General features: G+C 35.6%; 1 protein-coding gene across 12 annotated transcripts in view; it reads right to left on the bottom strand.

Annotated features, from left to right (window-relative positions):
- LOC129801532 (CUGBP Elav-like family member 4) overlaps window positions 1–21,888 on the bottom strand; it is a 966,051-nt gene that overhangs the window by 830,202 nt on the left and 113,961 nt on the right. For all 12 annotated transcript variants that reach the window (XM_055846701.1, XM_055846702.1, XM_055846703.1 and 9 more), the window contains exon 2: window positions 10,330–10,484. In XM_055846701.1, coding sequence (XP_055702676.1) covers window positions 10,330–10,360 — 31 coding nt within the window. In that variant the 5' untranslated portion in view covers window positions 10,361–10,484. The remainder of the gene's footprint in view (window positions 1–10,329; window positions 10,485–21,888) is intronic.

Below are 21,888 nucleotides of genomic sequence, written 5' to 3'. Positions count from 1 at the left end.
TTTCAATTTGTATCATTTAAGATTTCCTTACTGTTTTTTGTTGTGCGAAAAACTAAAACACAAAGAAAAGCTATTGCTTTTCTTCTTAGATAAGATAAGATTTTGCCAGGGGTCAGTTCTCCATTACGGATTTCCTATGCATCCAGGCCAAAAATTGGCGCTCTATATCACAGCTCTGTGGGCAATCAGTACCGTTACTATATCACAGCATCCCTTCTCGGTATGTGTTTGAGATCAGTGACAGCGAATATTTGAATATTTGAATAACTGAGTCATTCTTTTTTTCTATTTCATATTTTTTTGAACTTTATATCTTAAACTACGTGAACCCCTCTAATGGCCTCGACACACTAGAGAAATCTATGTCCATATTGAAGCAAATTCCCTACGCTTGTATAGAAAAAACTCTTCAATATGGACATAAATTTCTGTAGTGTCTAGAGGGCATAAGGCTTACATCGGACGATTACTACGTGTATCTTCGTAAGATATACCCCTTGTAAAGTAGTTGAGATTATTCGCAGAACCGTCGAAGTTAAATTTTGCAGACAAGGCATGTTGGCGTGTTTACATATTTGAAACACCATTACCTCAGTCTGTTTTAATGGTCGCCTTTCCTGGCTCCTGTTTCATGGGGTGCTGTTAGAGTGGACAAGCATTAAGCGGCTACCTCCACAGAGAGAGCAGTATATGTAATCCCTCAATTTTGAGCTTCTCTTTATCCCCTAAGGGGTCATATTTTGCAATTTTGAAAATCTGGAGTTTCGAGTTTTTGGACGTCACGCCATTTGTCCGTATGTCCGTTTGGCCCTTTCCAGGCCTAGAACCCAAACGGTTAGAGATAGAGACTTGTGACCTTCAAGAGACCCCCATAAGTAAGCCCTATAGGGCTGATCCTGTAGGATCATTGATATGCCACTTATTTTACCCAAACCCTTTCCCTACTCTGAAAAAAATATCTTGTTAAACGAACAAACGGATTTTGCTGAAATTTTGTCAAAATGATGTTATTTACCAATTTGACAAAGCTTTTCCTTGCATTTTATATGGAAAAACACCCTTTTGACAAACTTTTAACAAGATCCAGTTGGCCACCGATTTAACAAAACTTTTCCATATTCTGTATGGAAGAACATCCTTTTTACAAACTTGTCTTGTTAATTTGACAAAACATTTTTTTTCAGAGTATACGAAATCGTTTTCTTGGGATCTCTCAAAAACACATTATGCGATTTTGTTTATTTTTAGATATATTTTAGAGGCGTACATTTCATCTATTATTGAAACATTTCAAATAAAGGTTTTTCAAGGTCAAAGGTTTAAAAGGCTCTAGAAAACATATTTTTAAATCAAATGGTGTCATGTTTAGGCTCGTCGGAGGGGTCTTAGAATATCTGACAAGCTTGAACCGGTTCAATCGTTTCTAAACCAGTAATGAGCTGGTTCATAATGGGTTCTAACTAAACAGGTAATAAACCGGTTCATAATCGGTTCTGAACCAATAATAAACCTGTTCATAACCGATTCTGAACTGGTAATGAAACTGTTCATAACCGATAACTAATTTCTATCCGAAAATCAATTTTATTAGTCCTCAACAATTTTAGGCGATCTTTTGAGAAATTTATGAATCGGTTTAAATCTGTTGTGAATCAGTAAACGGTAAATATTTCAAAAGTTATTTTTGAGGTATATCATCTAAGTCACAAGTCAAACGTAAGACACTTCGTTACCCCTTTCATTGCTAAAACTCAAGTAGAAAGTAATATATACAAACAAAAATTTTTCATTAATCCCCAATCTGTAACCTAAACTGTAAGAGATATCAACTTCTGGTCTGTGGTGGCCCTCCCGAAAAGTGAGTGTTATCTTCCGACGCCTTTCTTCGTTTCTTCGCCACTACTTTAGGAAATAAACATCAAGGAGAATTTTCTTTTATTTTATTCTATAGGGGAATGTTGGCATGGTTCGCAGAGAGTGAACCTTCAAACAACGCAAATTTTCTCTTTGTTTACAAAGAGCTAGTTCGTCTTTTCTTAGCGATATAATAGATAATTATTAAGTTCATGAGACGAGATAGGAAATGGTAAGTCAGCTCTTTGCAAACGAAGGAAAAATTTACATCGTTGGAACGTTCACTATGTGCAAACCATGCCTACATTCCCCTATAGGTTCGATTCGACGCCAAGGCGACGGTGGACGATTAGGGTGGATTACAACAAGACCAACATGGTGCTGCCAAGTAAATTCCGTTAAAATTCAAATAAGTTGTATTTTAAGGTGTATATATTGTTACTGATAAGCCCTTCTTTCGCTTGATGCACATCCGAAAAAAATATTCCAAAGTTATTCTACAGAGCCCACACGTATGGATGAATAATTTGAGGGTTGGGAGAAGAAACTCTGGATTTCAGTGGCATAAAAAAAAAAGAGTTTACAAACTGTAATTGATGTTCTCAACATTTATAAATCTTCAGCTAGGGCAACACGCTGAAAATGATGTTGAGCGAAATCGTCTCCATCCAGAATCCGATCCGTTGGATGTTGTGCACTTCCATAGCCACTGAGATAAATGTTAGTGGCAATTTTCATGGCAATAACGTAATGACGATGAAGTGAGGAGAAATTTCACCATTTGGGGTGGAAATTGTGCCTTTGCTGTTGCGCGCTTTTGGTAGTTGAAAAAAAAAGATAGGAAGAGTGGTATGCCTCATTGTCGAGAGTGAAAGCACAAGAGGCGGAGGAAGTTTCTCGGTGTGGATGGAGAAAGCGTCCATTTATGGGTTTCCTGTTCCGGTGTTGGGGAAAAAGTAAGCGAGCCATGGCAAAAGTCTTCTGCCTCTCCGCAGATAGACAATATCGCATCAAAAATAGACCCTTCCCTCTCTCCTATTCCTCCCACCTCTCCCATTCCCCAAAAAAAAGGAACCACCACACACTGGAGACTTTTTCGGGATGAAGCAGAGATGTAAATATGCAACTCTGGAGTGCGGAAAGCAATCTTTTGGAAATTGTGCAATATTTCTGCTACACTCTGAGAGTTTTCTACTGCTCCAAATGCTCCCCTCATGGCTTTTCCCGCGCTACAACTTACATCCTGGGGAACGAGGCACAAAAAAATCCCCAGAAGCATTTGAATAATCATGAGGAAATTTTCCTCTGTATAGCATTTGGAATTTGCTGAAAAGTAGATGAGGGGCAAAAAAGCTTCGGGGAGTTACTGAAGGAAGAAAAAAAATTCTCAGGATTGGAAGGGAATTCTCAAAGGTACCACCAAGTTTTGATATATGAATTAGAAAAGCGTCCCAGGGAAATTCTTACTGAGTTTTAGACACTGAATATTCCTCAAATAATTAAATGCTCCTCAAATTTTCAGAAATTCACTTGGGATAAATTACGAAAGTAAAGACATTTGCTTTTACAAAGTTAACATTTTTATCTTTCAACCTGTCTTACGAAAAAGAAAAAATTTGAAATAATTTTTATTTTTATCAATTGTTTTTGCACATAACAAAAACTAGTGCTTTTCCTGTAATGAAAAATTTATAGCATGTTCTCCAGAATTTCACAATAATCTCTTAGATTCAGTAGGGAAATGTAGGATAATATTTTAAACATGTTTGAATTTAGAAAATACATTATTGTTGAATATTTTTTTACGATTATTTGCAAAAGCCTTTTAGAAGTCATTATATAAATGTCCATCCCCATGACAAGTTTAAGGATTAAATAACAGTCACAAAATATCTTTGGTATGGATCTATTTGAAGTTTAAATATTTAAACAGAAATCTAGTATATTATCCCTTCACACAGTACCCTATGTTATAATACGAAAGAACTCCTCACTTTTAAGATATTTCGAAAGTTATGAGAAGGTGGCTTCAACTCCGCAGGCCATTTGCCAGGGGCTCGGTTCTACAGGTACATTGCAGGCGAGAATAGTCATCGTGAACTGTAATAACAATAAGTATTGCCTGCCTGGTCATGCTAACGTGTATTCGTAGCCCTCCCGAAGTATAGACTTAAATGCAAAATTAGCATCTCAACCAATATTATTCAATTTACGCCCCAAAATAGGTGTTTGGGGCTATCAGAATCTCAAAGGTGTAACAAGAATTGCTACAGGTCCACACCAGATTCTGGTGTGGAGCACCCTTCATCGCTTGCCTTCGGGAGTGAGCCCCATTGCCCATTCCAAGACAGCCACGAATCCGGCGTCCACCTCGCTTCACTGGTGAAGACCGACTGAGGAGCCGTTTTGGTTGCGCCTTCGGAATAACTCATCGAGCACTCACAACCCCATCTAACGGACCTAAAGCGATTTCGTAATTTGAAGTTAGCCGCCGCGCCGTTATAGCACCCCTCTAAGTTATCACCGCAGCTGAACAGCGATTGGTACCGTTGGCTTAGAAGAGTCTTCGTCAGGACGGGCTTTCTCCCTCCAACTCCTCCACGCTCAACAGCCCTAAATACTACAAGGGCACATTGTGGAAGTAAGATGGGGAGTCTGTTGTGAATAATTCACTAGCCCTAGGCATTTATGAGGCAAATTTATCACAATATTTTCTTATAGTCTTTAAAAGTCTAAAAAAAACTATTTAATGTAACTAATGTGTTTATCCTCCTCTGAAGTTTTTCAAACTTTTTTCTCTCTTGTAAAATATTGTATACATCTTACAGTAAATTATGACACAAAATATCTGTTGATGAAAAACATTTCGAGAGGAAAAGGTGTTCCAATTGATGTGACAATGATTTATTGTGAAATTTCAAAATGTTCAGCCTCTCGTGTGAAAAGAACTCATGTAAAAACTTTATAATTTCAAGCACGATTTCCCATTACACCCTCCGCCAATAATACACCCCATGAAAAGAGTGTATGCGCACTTATGATAAATTTATCTAATGTATAAAACTTTCTCTCGGAAAATTGAGGGGCTGAGTGGGTATTTTATAAAATATTGTGTCGAGTGTCTACCAAAGTATTAAGGGGGTTGGTGTTCTTCTAGGGCGATGCACGAGCTTTTACCCTTGTTAACTGCACGCGCCACACATTTTCGTGTTATTCGATTATTCAACTATTTAAATTTAATTAACCCAAACACGAAATGAAGATAAATATTTGATGGGGGCCCTGCCACCACTCTTTTTTTCTAACTCCATTTGTACAAAGGACGGTTTTACAATTTTTTGGAAGGTGTAAAAAGAAAACTCAAAGAAATAATAGAGAGACTCGCTCAATATGAAAAGCTCTCTGCGTGTTGCATTCTGTTCATTCATAAATCAAAAGCAATCGCGAGCTAAGGTGAAAATGAGCAAAGAAGGTCAGATACTCGGGATTTTAATAATTTTTCATTGTCAATGTAATTTATATTGTCTGATGTGAAGTTCTGTATTCTTATAGCCAATATTTTATAAAGCCTTTCGTGATATTTAATAGGATTATAATTCCAGTTAAATGTAGAATTATCAAGCGAGTAATGAATCTCGCAATATTTGAAAGCTTGATTATTAATATTTTTTTATTATACTATTATTATTATTATATTATTTTTGTTGTTATTATTTTTCTTATTGTTATTGCGAATTCACGTTACGAAATATTGCAATAAATTTTAACTAAAATTTTGCAATATTCCAATTTTCTAATTAAACCATAAACTCAATTACTCTAGTCTAGAGCTTTTCATTGCATCCCACTTTTATTGTATATAATGTTTTGCTGCGGTTCTCTAGTGTGTACATTGTTGTATACACAGAAAATTATTGTCAAAGGACAAAAACTGATGATCATATAAAAACGCATAGAGTAGAATCATCACTATAGATTTTATACACTTATGGCCTCTACACACTAGAGAAATTTATGTCCATATCTAACAGTTTTTCTAATTACAAGCGTAAACAATTTGTCCCAACATTGACATAAATTTCTCTAATGCGCAGTGGCCAGCGAATCTCCAATTTTAACCTAAAATAGTTTTCGAATAATAAAAAAAAGCTGTTAATCAAATCATAAAATGCCGAGATACAACATACTAAAATTTGAGACCGATCCATGCCATAGGGACTGAATTATTGAAAAAAAATTTGTGGGTGTTCCAAAATGGCGGAGGAGGAGAGGCGGATCTTACATCACCTACTTCTAGCCACCTATCGACATTTATCTTTGCCTTTACTCCAGAAGCGTTTGTACTCCGGACGAGACGGACAGGACGGCCGTCTCCGAAAAATCGACTTTTAACGCATATCATATTCGTGGTTTAGAAGTGTTATATATTATACTCCCTCCGTTCCGAAATAAGTCGTACGTTTGGCGAAAAATTAGGGATTAAGGTTTCAGAGAATGGTTTTGTTATTTGCAAATATCTTGTGTATGAACTATCCTCCATGTTCAGGGATAATATGGGGATTCTATCACGATGGTAAGTTGAGTAATCGATATGTTGAAGTTGTCCATTTTTCGCGTCTTTTTCAAAGAGCTCCGAGTTAATTACTAAAAGATGGACTGTGATTAACATTACAGGCTAGAATTTTTTCTAAACTTTTAGTATGCAGAAGTAGAATTCAACAGTTATTACCGATATGACATTTTTTATTGCTCAAATTTTGAAGAATGAGCAATAAAAAGAACATCATTTTTTACATGTTCGAATGTCTGGATGCAAAATGGTGAGAGATAGGGTCTTGGGACCTTCAGCGGACCCCCATAAGTTAACCCTGGGACAATTTATATGTTTCTCTAAAACATATCCAGAATTGAAAAAAATGAAATCACACGACATGTTTTCGAGCAATCCCAAAAAACATGATTTTGGAAGGGAAGAAGAGGGGTGGGGGCAATATAAAAGACATATTAATGGTCCCAGGGTCAACTTATGGGGGGTCCCCCGAAGGTCCCAAGTCTGTATCTCTCACCATTCTGCACCTATTTTAGATTGAAAATAAAACGCCAAAAAAGACATTTTTAACACATTCGTTCCTCAACATACCATCAAGACTGGACCCCAATTTTAGTACTGGACATTAGCAATAGCTCTTTACCAGAAATAATTGTTGATACACAAAACATTTACCAACAAACTTTCCCTTAATCCCAATTTTTCCCAAACGTATGACTTATTACGGAACGAGAATTTTTCCCAAACGTACGACTTATTTCGGAATGGAGGGAGTAATATATAATCTTTGTCGAAAACCGCTTATCGATATCTCTTTACGTTCTTTCTCCAGAAGTGGTTATACGACGGTCGAGACGGACGGGACCGGCGAGTCTTTCACGAAAATTGATTTTTAGCACATAATATTCGTGATTTATGTGTGTCAAAACGTGTATATTCAAAATTTGGGCCCGATCTGACGTGGTCGGATTTCACCTCGGATCACAAAACCTAAGGTTACAAAGAACCTCAGCTAAGTGCCTTTTATGTTAATTACACTCTTACTTAACCCTTTAGGGACGAAACACTTTTTGCTGACTGAAACACAACAATAAAAATAAAACCGATAAACAAAATTTGTGAAATGTCCCACATCTAACCTTGGAAAGTTCAAAAGAGTAAAATTCGGTGTATTTTTAGCATCTATGGACGATAAGAGCAAAAATAGCCCAAAAATTTCAATAATTTCTTTGACAATATTAGGGAATGATTTTAATTCAATTCAATTCAATTTATTAATGATTAATAGGACAATCTGTCCTCTGTACAAAAGAAATACAAAAAAAAACGTAAGTTCAAGACCAGCTCATGTGGAACACGAGGAATGCGTGGCAGCCACAAATCTAAGGATAAGCTCTAGGCACACGGAGACACGGCAAACTAAGCACACGGAGACACGAAGACACGGATTGAATCCACTCAAGGAGAAATGTGACCAAACTTATGAAGCCCGTAGACGTACCGATTTATTCACATTTTTATGAAAAATATTATCTATAGTTATTGTATTTTCTAGTGCCAAGAGGTTTTTGCTTAAAAAATTAGAAATACTTGTAAAAAAAAAGTAATAAAAATCATTCATCAATGCGGTAGTTTGAAAATTCGTCACTTTTAGAGCTCAAAGATTTGCTACATAGCAAATAGTTCGAGTTTTGCAAAAAATATCCTGATTTCTACAACTACACGAATATTAGAGAGAAATTACTTTAGGTAGTCAGAAAAAATTATTTTCTCCATGGGGCACGCGTAATCCAATCGCTTTTAAAGGGTTAATCTCTTACATTCATTCCGTTAGTTTAAAAAAAAATCATTCGTATAGAGAGGTGAGAAATGTCGAAAATACCTTTCAAGCACTCCAAGCGTTCGAATTTGAAAGACTTTACAGTATTTCCAAATTGATGCAAAGATTTTCAGGAATTTTAATAAAATTTACGGTTTTTTTATTTTTAATAATATACGAATTATACGATATTGGAATATGTGTAGAGAATAGTGTACTGTGACACAATTAAAGAAATTGCAATCCTAAAAGACGTATTTTTGTTCGTTTTTCGTAGGTATTTTTTGCATTCCGAAAGTCTTCAACCGCTTTCAAAAATTTAACAAAACATATTACATTGATCGTTACTTCTATCGTTTGTACAATATTTGGAATTAAAAATAGGAGGTGTAGGCTAAAGTGATATAATTTGGAATTAGTGTTACAAGTTGGACAATTCGCCGGTACAAGTTGGACATGGGTTTTTTCTTGATAAATACAGTACAAAATTTGTTTATAAGTACAAGGAACTAAATTATAAAACTAAAGCATTAAAAATATACAAATAAAAATGAAGTACTAAATTTATCAAGACAAAAAGACTGTCCAAATTGTACCATTGTCCAACTTATACCACTGTTCAACTTATACCATTTTACCCTATTTGACAATATCATTTGCCGAAAATTCAGTTCTTATAGAAGACTTATTATTAAAATCTTAGCGTTAAGGCTTAAAACAATGCCAATAGCTGGGTGTTAATAATTAAATTCTTAGCGCTGGGTCCACTTTCATTGTGTCAGACGGGCGGGGAGGTTTTTTTTCTGGCGACAGAGGCGGTTACTTGGCGCAAGAGGAGGAAAAAGATGTCATCGTGGGACAGGTAAACCATGGACGATTCTGAGCTTACAGACTAGTACTTATAAAAGCAAATTAAGATTAATTATTTACTAACAAAAATCATTCAAAATTGGCCACAAACGTCATTTACAATGTAAGAATCACATGTAAAAAGATGATTAATTTAGGACTTATCACTCATCCGGTAATAAGCAAAATAATTTTCGAACTACATGTGCAAACTATACACTACTCTTTTTGAAATTTTATATAAAAAATAATTGAATTAGAATAAAAAGGATGTCTGTTTCATATCAAAGACAATTGAGCAAATTTACCACATCAGCTACTGGATGAGAGTGTTCTTTGCGGAAAAAGAAACACAAGGCGAAAAACTAGTTGATAAGTTTTCCTAATTTCTTGGCTGACGTATAAATTTTCTCCCACTTGATTGTGGCAAGAACACAACAGCAGAATTTTTGGGGGCCAATTAATAAAGACAATGAGAATTTAGTTTAGTAGCCTAATATTCGACGACATTATTTGAGCAATTGTCTGAAAAAATTAAAAAAACATTGCTCTACTGCTCACGAATTAAATTATAAATCAAACAAGCAAAAAAATCATTTTTTTCTAATTAATGGACATGTTTGTATTTAAGATTTACAGTCAATTACTGTGTTCTCTAGAAAAGCTATAAAATTATCGTTAAAAATTCAGTCAATTTAAAGTAATATTGCCCCTAAGAAGTATAGAGTTAACGAAAAGGCTTCCTATATATGTACATATGTAGATATTATATATAAGGGACCAAGAGGAAATGGAAACTTCCCACATTGTTATAAGGAAAAGTGCGGTAAGGAGAGGGAAATAAAATGGGAAAACTGCTGCTGATGGCGGTTTATATTATTGTGTCATATTTCATAAGAAAAATGTCGGTGGGTCGGTGGCGAGCACAGCTTGAAAAGTCTACCAGCATACAGTGTCAAAATATAACAGCTTAGTCGCCTTCAAGGTTCATGAAGCACCCAAGAGGATGAAGAAAAAGATTGTGCTCATGTTCTAAGGGAGGTCCTTAGCCATTAGAAAAACCTCCCCCCCTTCCACCCCAAAGAACCCAAAAAAGAAATCAAAAATCATTGTACATCCTGTGCTATAGTATTTTGATCATTCTAGAAAGCAGATGTTGGTCCACTTCGAACTCTATTTTATTGCTTAAAGATTGAGATTGGAGTTAGTGAAGAGTCGTAGTCAATATCACTCTACATTTTCCTATCCCAATACTTACTTGATATATGCTCGTTATGAAAGGCCAACATTTGGTCAAATTTTCTTTTGTCGACTTTTCCCTTTGTACACCAAACCACCTCACCAACTTTCTGCAAAATTTTGCAGCGGCACAACTCGCGATTTATACTTTTTTTTTGGGCACTTGACACTCACCTGCAAAGAAAGGAAAAACAGAGATGGAATTAGTGAAAGTTAAATGACATCAAGGTAAAATGGCACAGTGGGAGCATTAATCAAAACAAGAGGCCTCAAAGGTAAATATTTAACAGCCCCACAATTATTTCACGTCATCCAACATCTCGCTGGAGGATGATTTTCTGACAAATTGCCGTGATTTATCCTCTAGTGACGCTGGCTTTTAATCCATTCAGGGAGTTTTATCTCCAAAGAAGATAATTTAAATTCAAATTTTAAATTTTTGTTTCTTTCTATTAATTTAATTTTAAAAATCAAAATTTTCCAAACAATTATCTGGCTTAATAATAAATTACAATAAATATTATCTTAATAGATTTGACAAAGTATCCTAATTATTTTGGGATTTAGATCTAAGCTGATCTAAGCTGCAGATCTCAACTGAATTCCTAAACAGGCGAAATTTTGAGATTTTCAGTAAATATTGTAATTAAAAGGCAAAGGATTCATCTGTTTTTTAACTTACTTCAATTGCTGCTTGTTTAGAAATTCAAGAACTTCGGAAAATGGACTAAGAGACACTTGAACTTATTCAACTCTTCTAGAATAAATCAACATTGCTCAAGAATTCAAAAATATTTTAGGAAAAGGTTAAAAAATACGAAGCTTATTTTAACGGTTATTGATACTAATTTGAATAGGGTTCTCTGAATGACGAGACCAAAAACTTTTTTTACATGTTTTTTAAGAAAAAGAAGCGTTCAAACTTCTTGATATTTTGAAGATATTTTTATAACAATACTTGTGTGATCTGAGCATCCAGGGAGGAAATTGCTCCCCAGTTGTACGTTAGCTTTTCTGTAATTCTAGCAACCATTTCCAATCGGTGTAGACCGGATCCCGGTCAAAATCCCAAAAGCCAAAATCCCGAAAGCCAAAATCCCGAAAGCCGAAATCCAGAAACGCCAAAATCCTAAAAGCCAAAATCTCGAAAGCCAAAATCCCGAATTTTTAAAAGTATCATAGCTACTCCCACGATTACACCCGCGTTTGCTGGAGGTAAAGGGATTTTTTTCTTTGGAAATTATTCTGTACATTATCCTCCATATAATTTCATCCTCTTCAAAATTTTGAACATTCGGGATTTTGGACTTTTGGAATTTTGGATTTTAGCTACCTCCGGTTTTCTTGTACTCAAAGTTCAAATCTATACATAAATCTTTTCCTGCATTTTGATTCACATATGAAAAATAAAAAAAACACCTTAAAAAGAAATTAATTTGGGAAATAGTGAAGATTATTAAATTCTCTTGTTTACGATTAAGCACTTATGCTCTACTTGGTAAAAAAATTAAAGAATAGCTTCAACTTTAATTATTGAAATAGTCAAGTTAAAATTGAATTTCGATCATAAACTTAATAAATCTTTCGAGTGCCTGGATAGAATTATTAGCTGAAGTTTTTGCATAGTTAATATCAGTATAACTCATACAACCATTTTTTTTATAAAGCCTGTATTTTGTGCAGTCGTTTCGTTTAGAGCTTTTTTTTTAAAATCGACTCACTAGCATAGTGAGAGATGTAAACTGGGCAAATTTGGTTTTCGATGGAAAGTGTAACCCATTACAGAGGCGATGCTTTTGGCCTCCCAAAAACATAGTGGATGTGCATGTGAGAAAGAGAGAAATAAAGTAATTAGTTTTAGATTTTAACCAGCAAAACACCATTTGAGAAAGTTTGTGTTGCACATAGTCATATTAGTGTGAAAGACTTTGGTAGAGATTCTCCTCTTTTGCTCATATCGAAAGCAATTGTGGCTTCAAAGTTGGTTACAACTACTGTAAATGTTGTTCTTATCGCTTTCAACTTGACATGAGATGAATTTTAATCTCCAGGAAAATGACGATGGGGAATGGGGTATGTGGATGGGGAAAAAACGGCCTTTCGTACATATCTTTCGCTGGGAGAGAGAGAGTCAACTTTGGATATAATTTGCATTTTGCCAGACACTCGAGGGTTGAGCCAGGAACAACTACACGACGGTGGTTTTTTGGGCAAAACAGAGAGAATGATTGATGGTGTCTTCTTATATAAACTTCTCTAGCTCATATAGATTTTAATATGTGTTCCATGTGCATTATAAATGCAATGTACACAAAATGATTAATTTGCGAAATCTCCTCTCACCCCTTTCCCCATGAAAGTCTCCATTGCTTGAGCAAAAGCCCATCCTAGATCCTGACACCTACCATTTCACCTTTTCAACCCCATCAGCACCTTCTCTAAACCTCCATATTCACGGCAATTGTTCTTCTCAATCCATCATCCCGAGATTCTGTGGTTGATGACAAAAAAGCCCTGAGAATATCATTAGTGAGATGGAAAGAGTGCACAAGTCACCTAAAGACAAATTTTCGTTGACAAATTCGTCCAATTTATCCCTTTGACAATAGTATTTTGCTCAAGTTTCAAGATGTTGATAAATAGACGTCAACTTCATACATAATACGCTTACAGAATGATAAAAATAAAGCTTATTTTACTTCTTAATAATTTTTTTCTAATATTTGTTTTTTGCCAAAATTGTATTTCACTTCTCGAGTATGCCCCGCCCTTACATTTTTGGTCACGCCCCATTTATGTGCTAATTCCTAACTAAGATCCATATTTTTCAATTTATTTTTTCAAATTATTTTTTATAGAAGAAATAAAAATTAGAGACTGGCGTGAAATTAATACGAAGGTATAATAAATTAGTGTCTTCGTCACAAATATAGTTTAACCCTTTAAGGACGATTGTGTCACCGGTGACCCAAAAATGAAATTTTTCTCACGGCCTTCTAAAAAGTTGTTTGCTCTAAAAATCCAGAAAAGTGATTTTTCCTGACCCTCAATTTTTGACCTTATCGTCCTTAAAGGGTTAAACTAATTTGATTCCTGGGATGCACGCGGACTCGAAATTGGAATGTAGTTATATAAAGAAAATCTTTCCCTAAACACAAACTTGTAGCAATGCTACTGACCCACACCGGAATATGCTGGAGTGCCCTTCATCGCCAGCCTCCCGGAGTAAACCTCCCATTGCTTTAGCCCGGGGAGCTACGAATACGAATTCAACTTCACGGTTGAAGGCCGACTGAGGAACCGATTCGTATGTATCTTCGGGAGTCTATCGGGCAGTCTCCACTCCATCTATCATCGGTGATATATCGGTGAAGTTAGCCGTTATAGCACCCCTCAGAGTTACCACCCCAGCTGAACAGCGATTGATACCGTTAGCTTAGAAGAGTCTTCGCCAAGACGAGCTTTCTCCCTCCAACTCCTCTAGGCTCATCAGTCCTACTACCACAAACTTGCCGTCGTGTGGCTCTCTGCTACGAGTTTTATAATGCTGGATAGTCTAATCTCTAAGTTTTCCAACATTGTCTATAGAAAGATTTTACGTACGTGCGAATAACTTTGTTCCCTGAGGGTGACTTTGACACCCTCCTGTTCCTAAGCTTTTCTTTAATTCTAATGTTTAAGAATGGATGTATTTTCGGAGAGGGAAACTCCGTCCAGATGCGGCAACACTGTTTGTGGAGTTTTCAACCCAGGATCAAAAACTACCTCTTCTTCAGAGCTTTCGACACGCTCCGTGTCTTCCTCAGTGATCGAGTGTTGTCAGAGATCTGTGGGTTTCGTTGGGTAGGGGACGTTTTGCATTGGTGGGAAGGTTCTAGGATGTTCACAAAAGATCTCAACGGATGCACCTGACACTCTTTGGTCATTCGGGGACAACTCAGTTTTCCCCGAATGACCAAAGAGTGTCAGGTGCATCCGTTGAGATCTTTTGTGAACATCCTAGAACCTTCCCACCAATGCAAAACGTCCCCTACCCAACGAAACCCACAGATCTCTGACAACACTCGATCACTGAGGAAGACACGGAGCGTGTCGAAAGCTCTGAAGAAGAGGTAGTTTTTGATCCTGGGTTGAAAACTCCACAAACAGTGTTGCCGCATCCGGACGGAGTTTCCCTCTCCGAAAATACATCTATTATCTACACGGCAATTTTTCTACAGTGTTTAAGAATGGTTCTCACAGATCAGACATGGTAATTCGGATCGATAAAGACCATCCTTAAGCCTACGAACAGGAGGGTGTCAAAGTCACTCGCACTTACGGTAGGTTTGTTTAGTTCAAGAAGCCAGATTAATGGCTTAATAAAAATAAAATTCGCAATATTTTCTTGATCCGACGATATTACCAATTTTCTTGTGATTTCGGAGGTTATACGATACAGGAACTGATGTTGGCCATAATTAGTATGATTTTTCATTATTTGAAGTCTTTCTTAATAACATCATTCATTCAAAAATAACGTTTAATTCATTCGCAGGAATTACTTTACTAATTAGGATTGAACTTCCCTGACCTGCTAAATTTTAAACCAAGTATTTCTAATTAATCCGCTGAAATTTAGTATCTGTTTCTACGTTTCAAAATGGAGAAATTTAAAACCGGGAACTTCATGTGTACAAGATTTGGCAAGGGTGGGACAGTTTTAGACAACTAAAGCGTTAAAGTCTCAAGTTTGAAATGTAATATTTTAAATATAAATTGATTTTTTTATTCTTCCTTCTGAAAGAGTGTTGCTTGGAACCTTGTAAAAAGTTTACCGTCTTTATTTACTCTAAAATCATTCTTAATACATTTTAAAATGAATAAAAATATAGACATAGCTTTGGTGCCCTATTTCGGCCACCTTCATTCTCACAGTTCCTTGCACTTCGGGAATTCTTCCAATATCTTTTTCACGTCATCTCGTTTGTCGAAGCTCCATTTTTTGCTATTCTTTTGCATTGTATAATCTCTAGAATACGTAAAATCTAAAAGTTTATGGAAATTCGAGGAACAAAAAAGGTGGCCGGAATTGCAAGCTAGCCGGAATTTGACACACTTACCCTATTAAAATTATTAATCAGTCTAAAATTTTATATTTCCGTTTGTAATGCCTGCCTGAAACTGCCTCACTCGATTTCTGTATGTTAAATTAATCTGAATCTGCTGAAAATTAAATTTCAGAGATTTTTTTTTGGTATCAATTTGAAACAAATTCTGTACTCTATTATTAAGAGTTAGTTAATTGCAGAGAAAAAATGCACAAAAGCATATGGTATAGCTGTTCATCCGTGTGAAGAAAAAAATCTCATCAAGCCTAATTTAACTTTTGTAAGAAAACTTTTCCAATTTTCCAATGTTTTCCACTTGATGGTTCTTCTGTCGAAGAATAGAGCTGTCTTTGCCTCAGCCTAGAAAATACCATTTGGTGGGCCAAAAACTGCTCGAGGACTTTCAAGTGTGGGTGATTGTCATATTAAAGATGATTACTAACCCTAACCTCTCTTCTTATTTTAATCTGCATATTTATTTCACATTTTCCTCACCAGACTCTTGGGAAGATTTCCTTTTGTTGTGAGGAAAGAGAAAAATTTTTCATTTGACCACGCTCTGTGGCTTCCATTGTGTCACATAAACATTTTCCGCCCGACAAATGAAAAGGGGTGAGGAAGATTTTCCGTTTGTTGTTAAGAAAGCACTTCCCCACTATATACAGCTTATTTGAATGAACATGAGAAAGAGGAGTTTTTCTTTTAGAATGGAGCCAACGGAGAAATAATGTTTGTTTCTGTCATCAAAAACCGCTGATTCTTGTTGTACTGAGTTAAAAATAGGCAAAAACAACTTTTAATTCTATAGAATAGCAAACAAAATTATCTACTTTATCCCAATATTCTAAAGTCTTTTGAAAGTATTCTCAGATTATTTCGTTTTTTTTTTTATTCATTCAACTTGGCAATATTAAAAATAATTTAAGAAATAAGAATATGAGAATTACTTCAATTAAAGAAGAGTTATTATAGAGAACAGTAAACAAAAATTAAAAATTTGCAGCAAATAATTTGGGAACTAGTTTTTCAAATTCCAAATTATCACCTAAAATAGTTCATGTTAATTGATATATTTTCAAAATTTAACTTGTATATAATTTTTGAATTTAACTATTCACTTTCAAACAAGTACACAAACAAATCATGTCAAATAATTCAGTTCCTGAATTTTCCGGCAAAATTACAGAGGAGATTTGCATTATATCCGTAAATTATTTTAGACAGTCCATCGAAATATCCGATATTTAAATAAATTTAATTCAATATCTATTCCAAACACTCCTGGACTTCTGCTCTAAATCAAATTTACGAATTTGTTTCAAATTGAGAATCTCACTTACGATAAGCAGATCTAGTCTTATTTTATTGATTTTTAATTTAATGGAGCTCTGTCTCTTTAACTCCAATTATAGCATCCCCAAAATCTACCCATTTACGAATCAATTGCCTTTTCACCCTCTCCCCCTGTGTCTCAACTCCGCGTAATCCTTTTGCTATTCTACGTAATCTCATCCTTTGCGTCTTCATACAGGGGCTAGAGTTCCGACTTAAGACATTTGATACTTCTGTACAAGCCCCAGGATATAAGTCATTATCATGGAAGAAGGAATGTTTACTTGGGATACTCTTTGGTTCTCTTGCAATTTAGGACCAATGGTTGTATATAACCACCGACCGAAGAGACTGAAAGTGTTTGGGAGGCTCTACAGAGAGACACTCCGGAGGGGTGATTAATCACACTGGGGTCAGAACAAATTGCTCAATTTTACCATGAGGCATCACTTTGGTCCCTGGAATCTCATCCGCAAAACCTCTACAAAACTATTCCCATCGTCTCCAGCGGGGCCATATCTTTTGATCTCAACACAAAACTATTCAAGTAGCACAGGCATAGTGAAAGTGTTGTTCCCAGCCCCCAAACATACACTCGGTTCACAATTAATTTTATGGCACTTATCTAACCTTTCGTCGAGACCCAAGTGAAAGGATTAGTGTCCCCAGAAGCGACCTCCTCACGCATTTCTGTGACATTTGGTTGCCTCGTAAAAGGATATATTGCAACAATTTCTTAATTACACCACGCACATTTTCCGTCTCAAGCTCACATTTTACTGCAGAAACCCTCCATAATTTCAACAATTGTCGGTTAAATTTAACGCCCCAGGAAATTGATATTGGGCCCTTCTTGGGTAAGAAGTAATGTTATGTAAAGTGGAGTGATTGTGCCTTAATTTCAAAATTACTTTATGTTTTAGGAGCTAAATTTTCCTAAAAAAAAAAATACTGTTTTGGTGGTTTATTAAAAGAAGAATGAATTGAAATAGGAGATGTTGGGGCATTTTGAACAAGGTATTTACAATTTCATCCTTTGTAATTTTTCCTACCCTTTTGGGAGGGATGGGCTAAAACTGTCATGTTTCTGGTTCTGAAAACTCAACAAGTTGTTTCCCTTGAAAATTTTGGAAATCATAATAATATTTATTTCCCAATCTTTAGTTTGCAAATACTTCCGAATACGCAACCGATCTTATTGGGAAAGACGGGAGAAAACCCCAAATCACTAATCGTAATTAATCGCATATGAACCTTCTTCCAAGTTTGCCCCATGAATATTCTGACCCAATTAATGAACGAATCTCAGGGAACATTTGAAAGGCTTGACCCTGATGATGGTTTGGATACCAAGCCGAAAGCTCTGGAAAAAGTTGATGAGTTTTCCCTGAGTTATATTAATTAAATTAGAAACTATAATTTTTGTAGTTTTTTCGATTTGAATTTTATCTCACGCCTAAAGGATACAATATTTCCTAAAAATTAATGGCTTCTACACACTAAAGAAATTTATATCCATATTGCAGCAAATTCTCCGCTTATGTAGGAAATACTCCTCAATATGGGCATAAATTTATGTTCATATTGAAGAGTTTTTCCTACACAAGTGTTTAGAATTTGCTTCAATATTGACATAATGTGTAAAGGCCATAAGGCTACACATAACTTTTCAATATTTTTATTTACAAGGATGTGACAATTATTTTAACAAGTATTGCGACAGGAAATATTATTTATGTTTAGTGACATAAGAATTATTGTAGCATTTCTTTTAAATACAAAAAGTGTAGTGAAAAGTGAAGAAGTTTCAAACAGAATAAATTTTTTTCATGACGCACTCCCCCGTTTTACATTGGGATATTTTATATGCTTTCTATTTGATGTTATATACTATCACAAAAAAAAATTTTCTAAAGTCGTGCACATAAATATGTGAAACTGCCCCATCCTCCTCTCCCTTACAGTAAAACCTTCCTTTCAACCACATGAAGTTTTAGCCTAAAATTTTGCATTGATTGAAAATTAGGGGGTACAGATGAAGATGAAATATTCTATGGTCAGAATAAAGCTCTTATCACACCCACATCACAGAGATACGGTGGGAATTCGTGTGAAATTAACCATCGCTTCAAATTTCAATCTATTATGATATGTAGGTAGGTCCAAAACAAGATCAAAATTGTAGGCATTTTCCATATTCTCTAGCATGGGAAAATAATTTCCAGTACGCCTTTGCATTGCACCAATAATGTATGTCAGTCTTTGTTGTTGTTCAATTAATGCACAACTGGTTTTGATACAAATCTTTTATCAACATATTATCGGGCTGTTTAGACTGTGGACGTTGCATATATTATGATGCTATTTTGTTGTTAATACATTTGCAAATTAATGATTTTAATACCGCAAACAGGGTGTGAGTAAGATGAGTAGAACTAGCTTTTAATCACACCCACAGAAATGCCAAGCTTATGTTCACAGCACAAAAAGTATTTTAAGATGCTTGCTTAGGGGAAAGTGCCCATGCTTGATACCATTGGAAGCTTCGTAATGATTAAATTTTCTAAGTTTCACAATATATGTGTGACTCATCCGAACCATATTTTAAAAACTATGAGAAAGTGACTAGTTTTTAAAATATATTGCGGAGTTACGTTTATTAAGAAACATAAGAAAAATTTAGTCATTACGAAGCTTCCAATGGTATTAAGCATGGGCACTTTCCCCTATATTTGACAATCAACAATAAGCAGAACAATTATTTTGCAACAAAAAGCAAAATCATTTCATCATCACCATTTTGCACCGCTTTTTCCTATTAGGGTCGCGGGTTCATGATATCCAGTTTAGCAGCCACCGCTTACCGATCCTCCGTCACTTCAGGAAGATGTTCGGGTTTAATCTCAAGGCGCTCCAAAGCAAGATTCTGAATCTTCTAAACTCGATTCAGCCACTTTGTCCTAGGTCTGCCCCGATTTCGAGGTCTCCTCACGATGGCTTGCATACCTTGCATAGCTTTTCTGGGAAATCTTTCTTGATCATCAGAGACTATCTCTAAATTGAAAATTTATCAAAATGGACAAATTTTTCACCTGAACTATCTAACAGCAACATACCAGAAATTCAAAAAAAAAAACACTTGGGCTAATTTTGAGAAAAAATAGTAAAACCTCGTTTTTGACTATTTAAGAGGAATAGGCAACAATTGAAGAAGGAGGGGAGAAAAGTCTCGAGATATTGTAGTCTAAGAAGGTGCCATCTAAAACCGGAAGTCGATATCTCTTACGGTTTGAATTTTATATGGAACAGAAGACTGGAAAAAACAGTGAACAGATATTAATTAACTTATTTTTTACTTATTATGACCAGTGTAGTTACGAATACAGTCTAGCCCTTAATCGACAATCAAAGTTGTTTATTGTGTAACAAGTTGTTCAAAATATTTATAAAGTTAGGAGTTTTTATGAGACTTCTTTGAGCTCATAAAAATCACAATTCCTTAAGAGTTAGCTGAGATTCTTCACGTCAGATTATGTTGTCAGAGGACAAATCAGACCTCTTTAAACCGGATCCAAACTTTGTAGGGGGGGGGGGGGGGGGGGGGAGGAGTGAAGTTACTTTGAGCTGTAGAGCTACAGTTACACGATTTTTCGCATATTTTAAAGGAAACTGCACTGAGAAAAAAAGAGGGTGCGATTACCTTTTTTAACTCATAACTTTAACACTTTTTAGGTGTAAAAATATATCAACATTTTTTATTGTTAATTTTACACCTTTTTAAGGGTAAAATTAACATGAAAAATGTAACTTTAACCCCCAATACACCTAAAAAGGGTAATATTTACACCGATTTCGGATCAATAATGCAGGGTAAAATTAACATTTCCGGAATGTTATTTTAACTTTTTAGGATTTCTCTCAGTGTGGGTTTTAAAATGATATTGTTTAGATAGACCAAACAATTGTGGATCTAAATAAAATTTTTGTAAGCCCTAGCTTCATTTAGAAATAGGAGAAAAAAATCATAAAACAATGTAGCCCCACAGCTCAAAGTAGCTCCACTTCTCCCTATGTATTCGTTTTGACATTCGTATAAAACGGAATATCATATACGATAAAAATCGATTTTCGTGGTGGTCTGTTCGCTTATTTCGAAATCCTATTCTAAATGAAATAAAATGGAATTTGTACAATAATCATATCTTTTTTACTATTAAGCAATATTTTTTATGAACAACTATATGCAATACAGAGAAATTGGAGAGAAATCAATATTATATATTTGATTTCATCGCGTAAGGAAAAGTGTGGGAATATTCCCATGTGTTTTCTGGGAGAGTGAAAAATGGTGTGGCATTGATTTCACTCTCATCTCATGCATAAGTAATGTATCAGTGACTCCTTCATTTGCCATCATCAGTAACAATGAGAGAAGCATCTCTTGTGCCAGTTAAGCAATTTTTCGAGTCCCCGAGTATAACGAGTGTTTGGCGTATTTGTACAGGAAAATACTTTCAGCGTGTCGAGTGCTTTTCGCATTCATCGGCATCTTTCATACCCAACAAGAAGAGGTTTCTGACAACTCGCGCAATCCACAGTGAAGTGATTCGATGTTATTGCTGATGATGGCAAACACAATATTAAGTGATATGGCGTGTTGATACTAAAAGTTCATACACTCCGAACTGACAATCAACGGAGATGAATTACTTCACTGCGCGAACCTCTGAAGTTCCCTGCAGAGATTTCTTTTATATGCTCCTTATCTCTGAGCATCCACTACAAGTTGCACGTCAAAGAGTTGCCCTTAAGGGTAATATGTTGAAGATCACGCTCTGGGGATAAATGCGTTCCACAAGGTCACAACATAACCTTAATATAGGAATCACGAATAAGAAATCCCAATATAAAGGTTGGATTTGGGGGAGAAAGGGCAGGTGGAGAGAAAATGAAGAACATGTTAATGATACGAAGCCGGCTTATGGAGGGTCATCCGAAGGTTCCAAATCGCTATCTCTAACCATTTGGCCTCTAGGCATGGTGATGGCCAGGCAGATAGACGGACAAAGAGCGTGAAATCATCTTAAACGCGAAGATTTGAAAAAAATGGTCACCAGCGGGGGGAGGTTGGAATTTTGGATTTTGGATTATAGGGA

The sequence above is a fragment of the Phlebotomus papatasi genome, chromosome 2 (assembly GCF_024763615.1).
Source record: "Phlebotomus papatasi isolate M1 chromosome 2, Ppap_2.1, whole genome shotgun sequence".
NCBI lineage: Eukaryota > Metazoa > Arthropoda > Insecta > Diptera > Psychodidae > Phlebotomus > Phlebotomus papatasi.
Note: the sequence above shows the minus strand (reverse complement) of the source record. Positions and strands in the feature narration are given on the sequence as shown.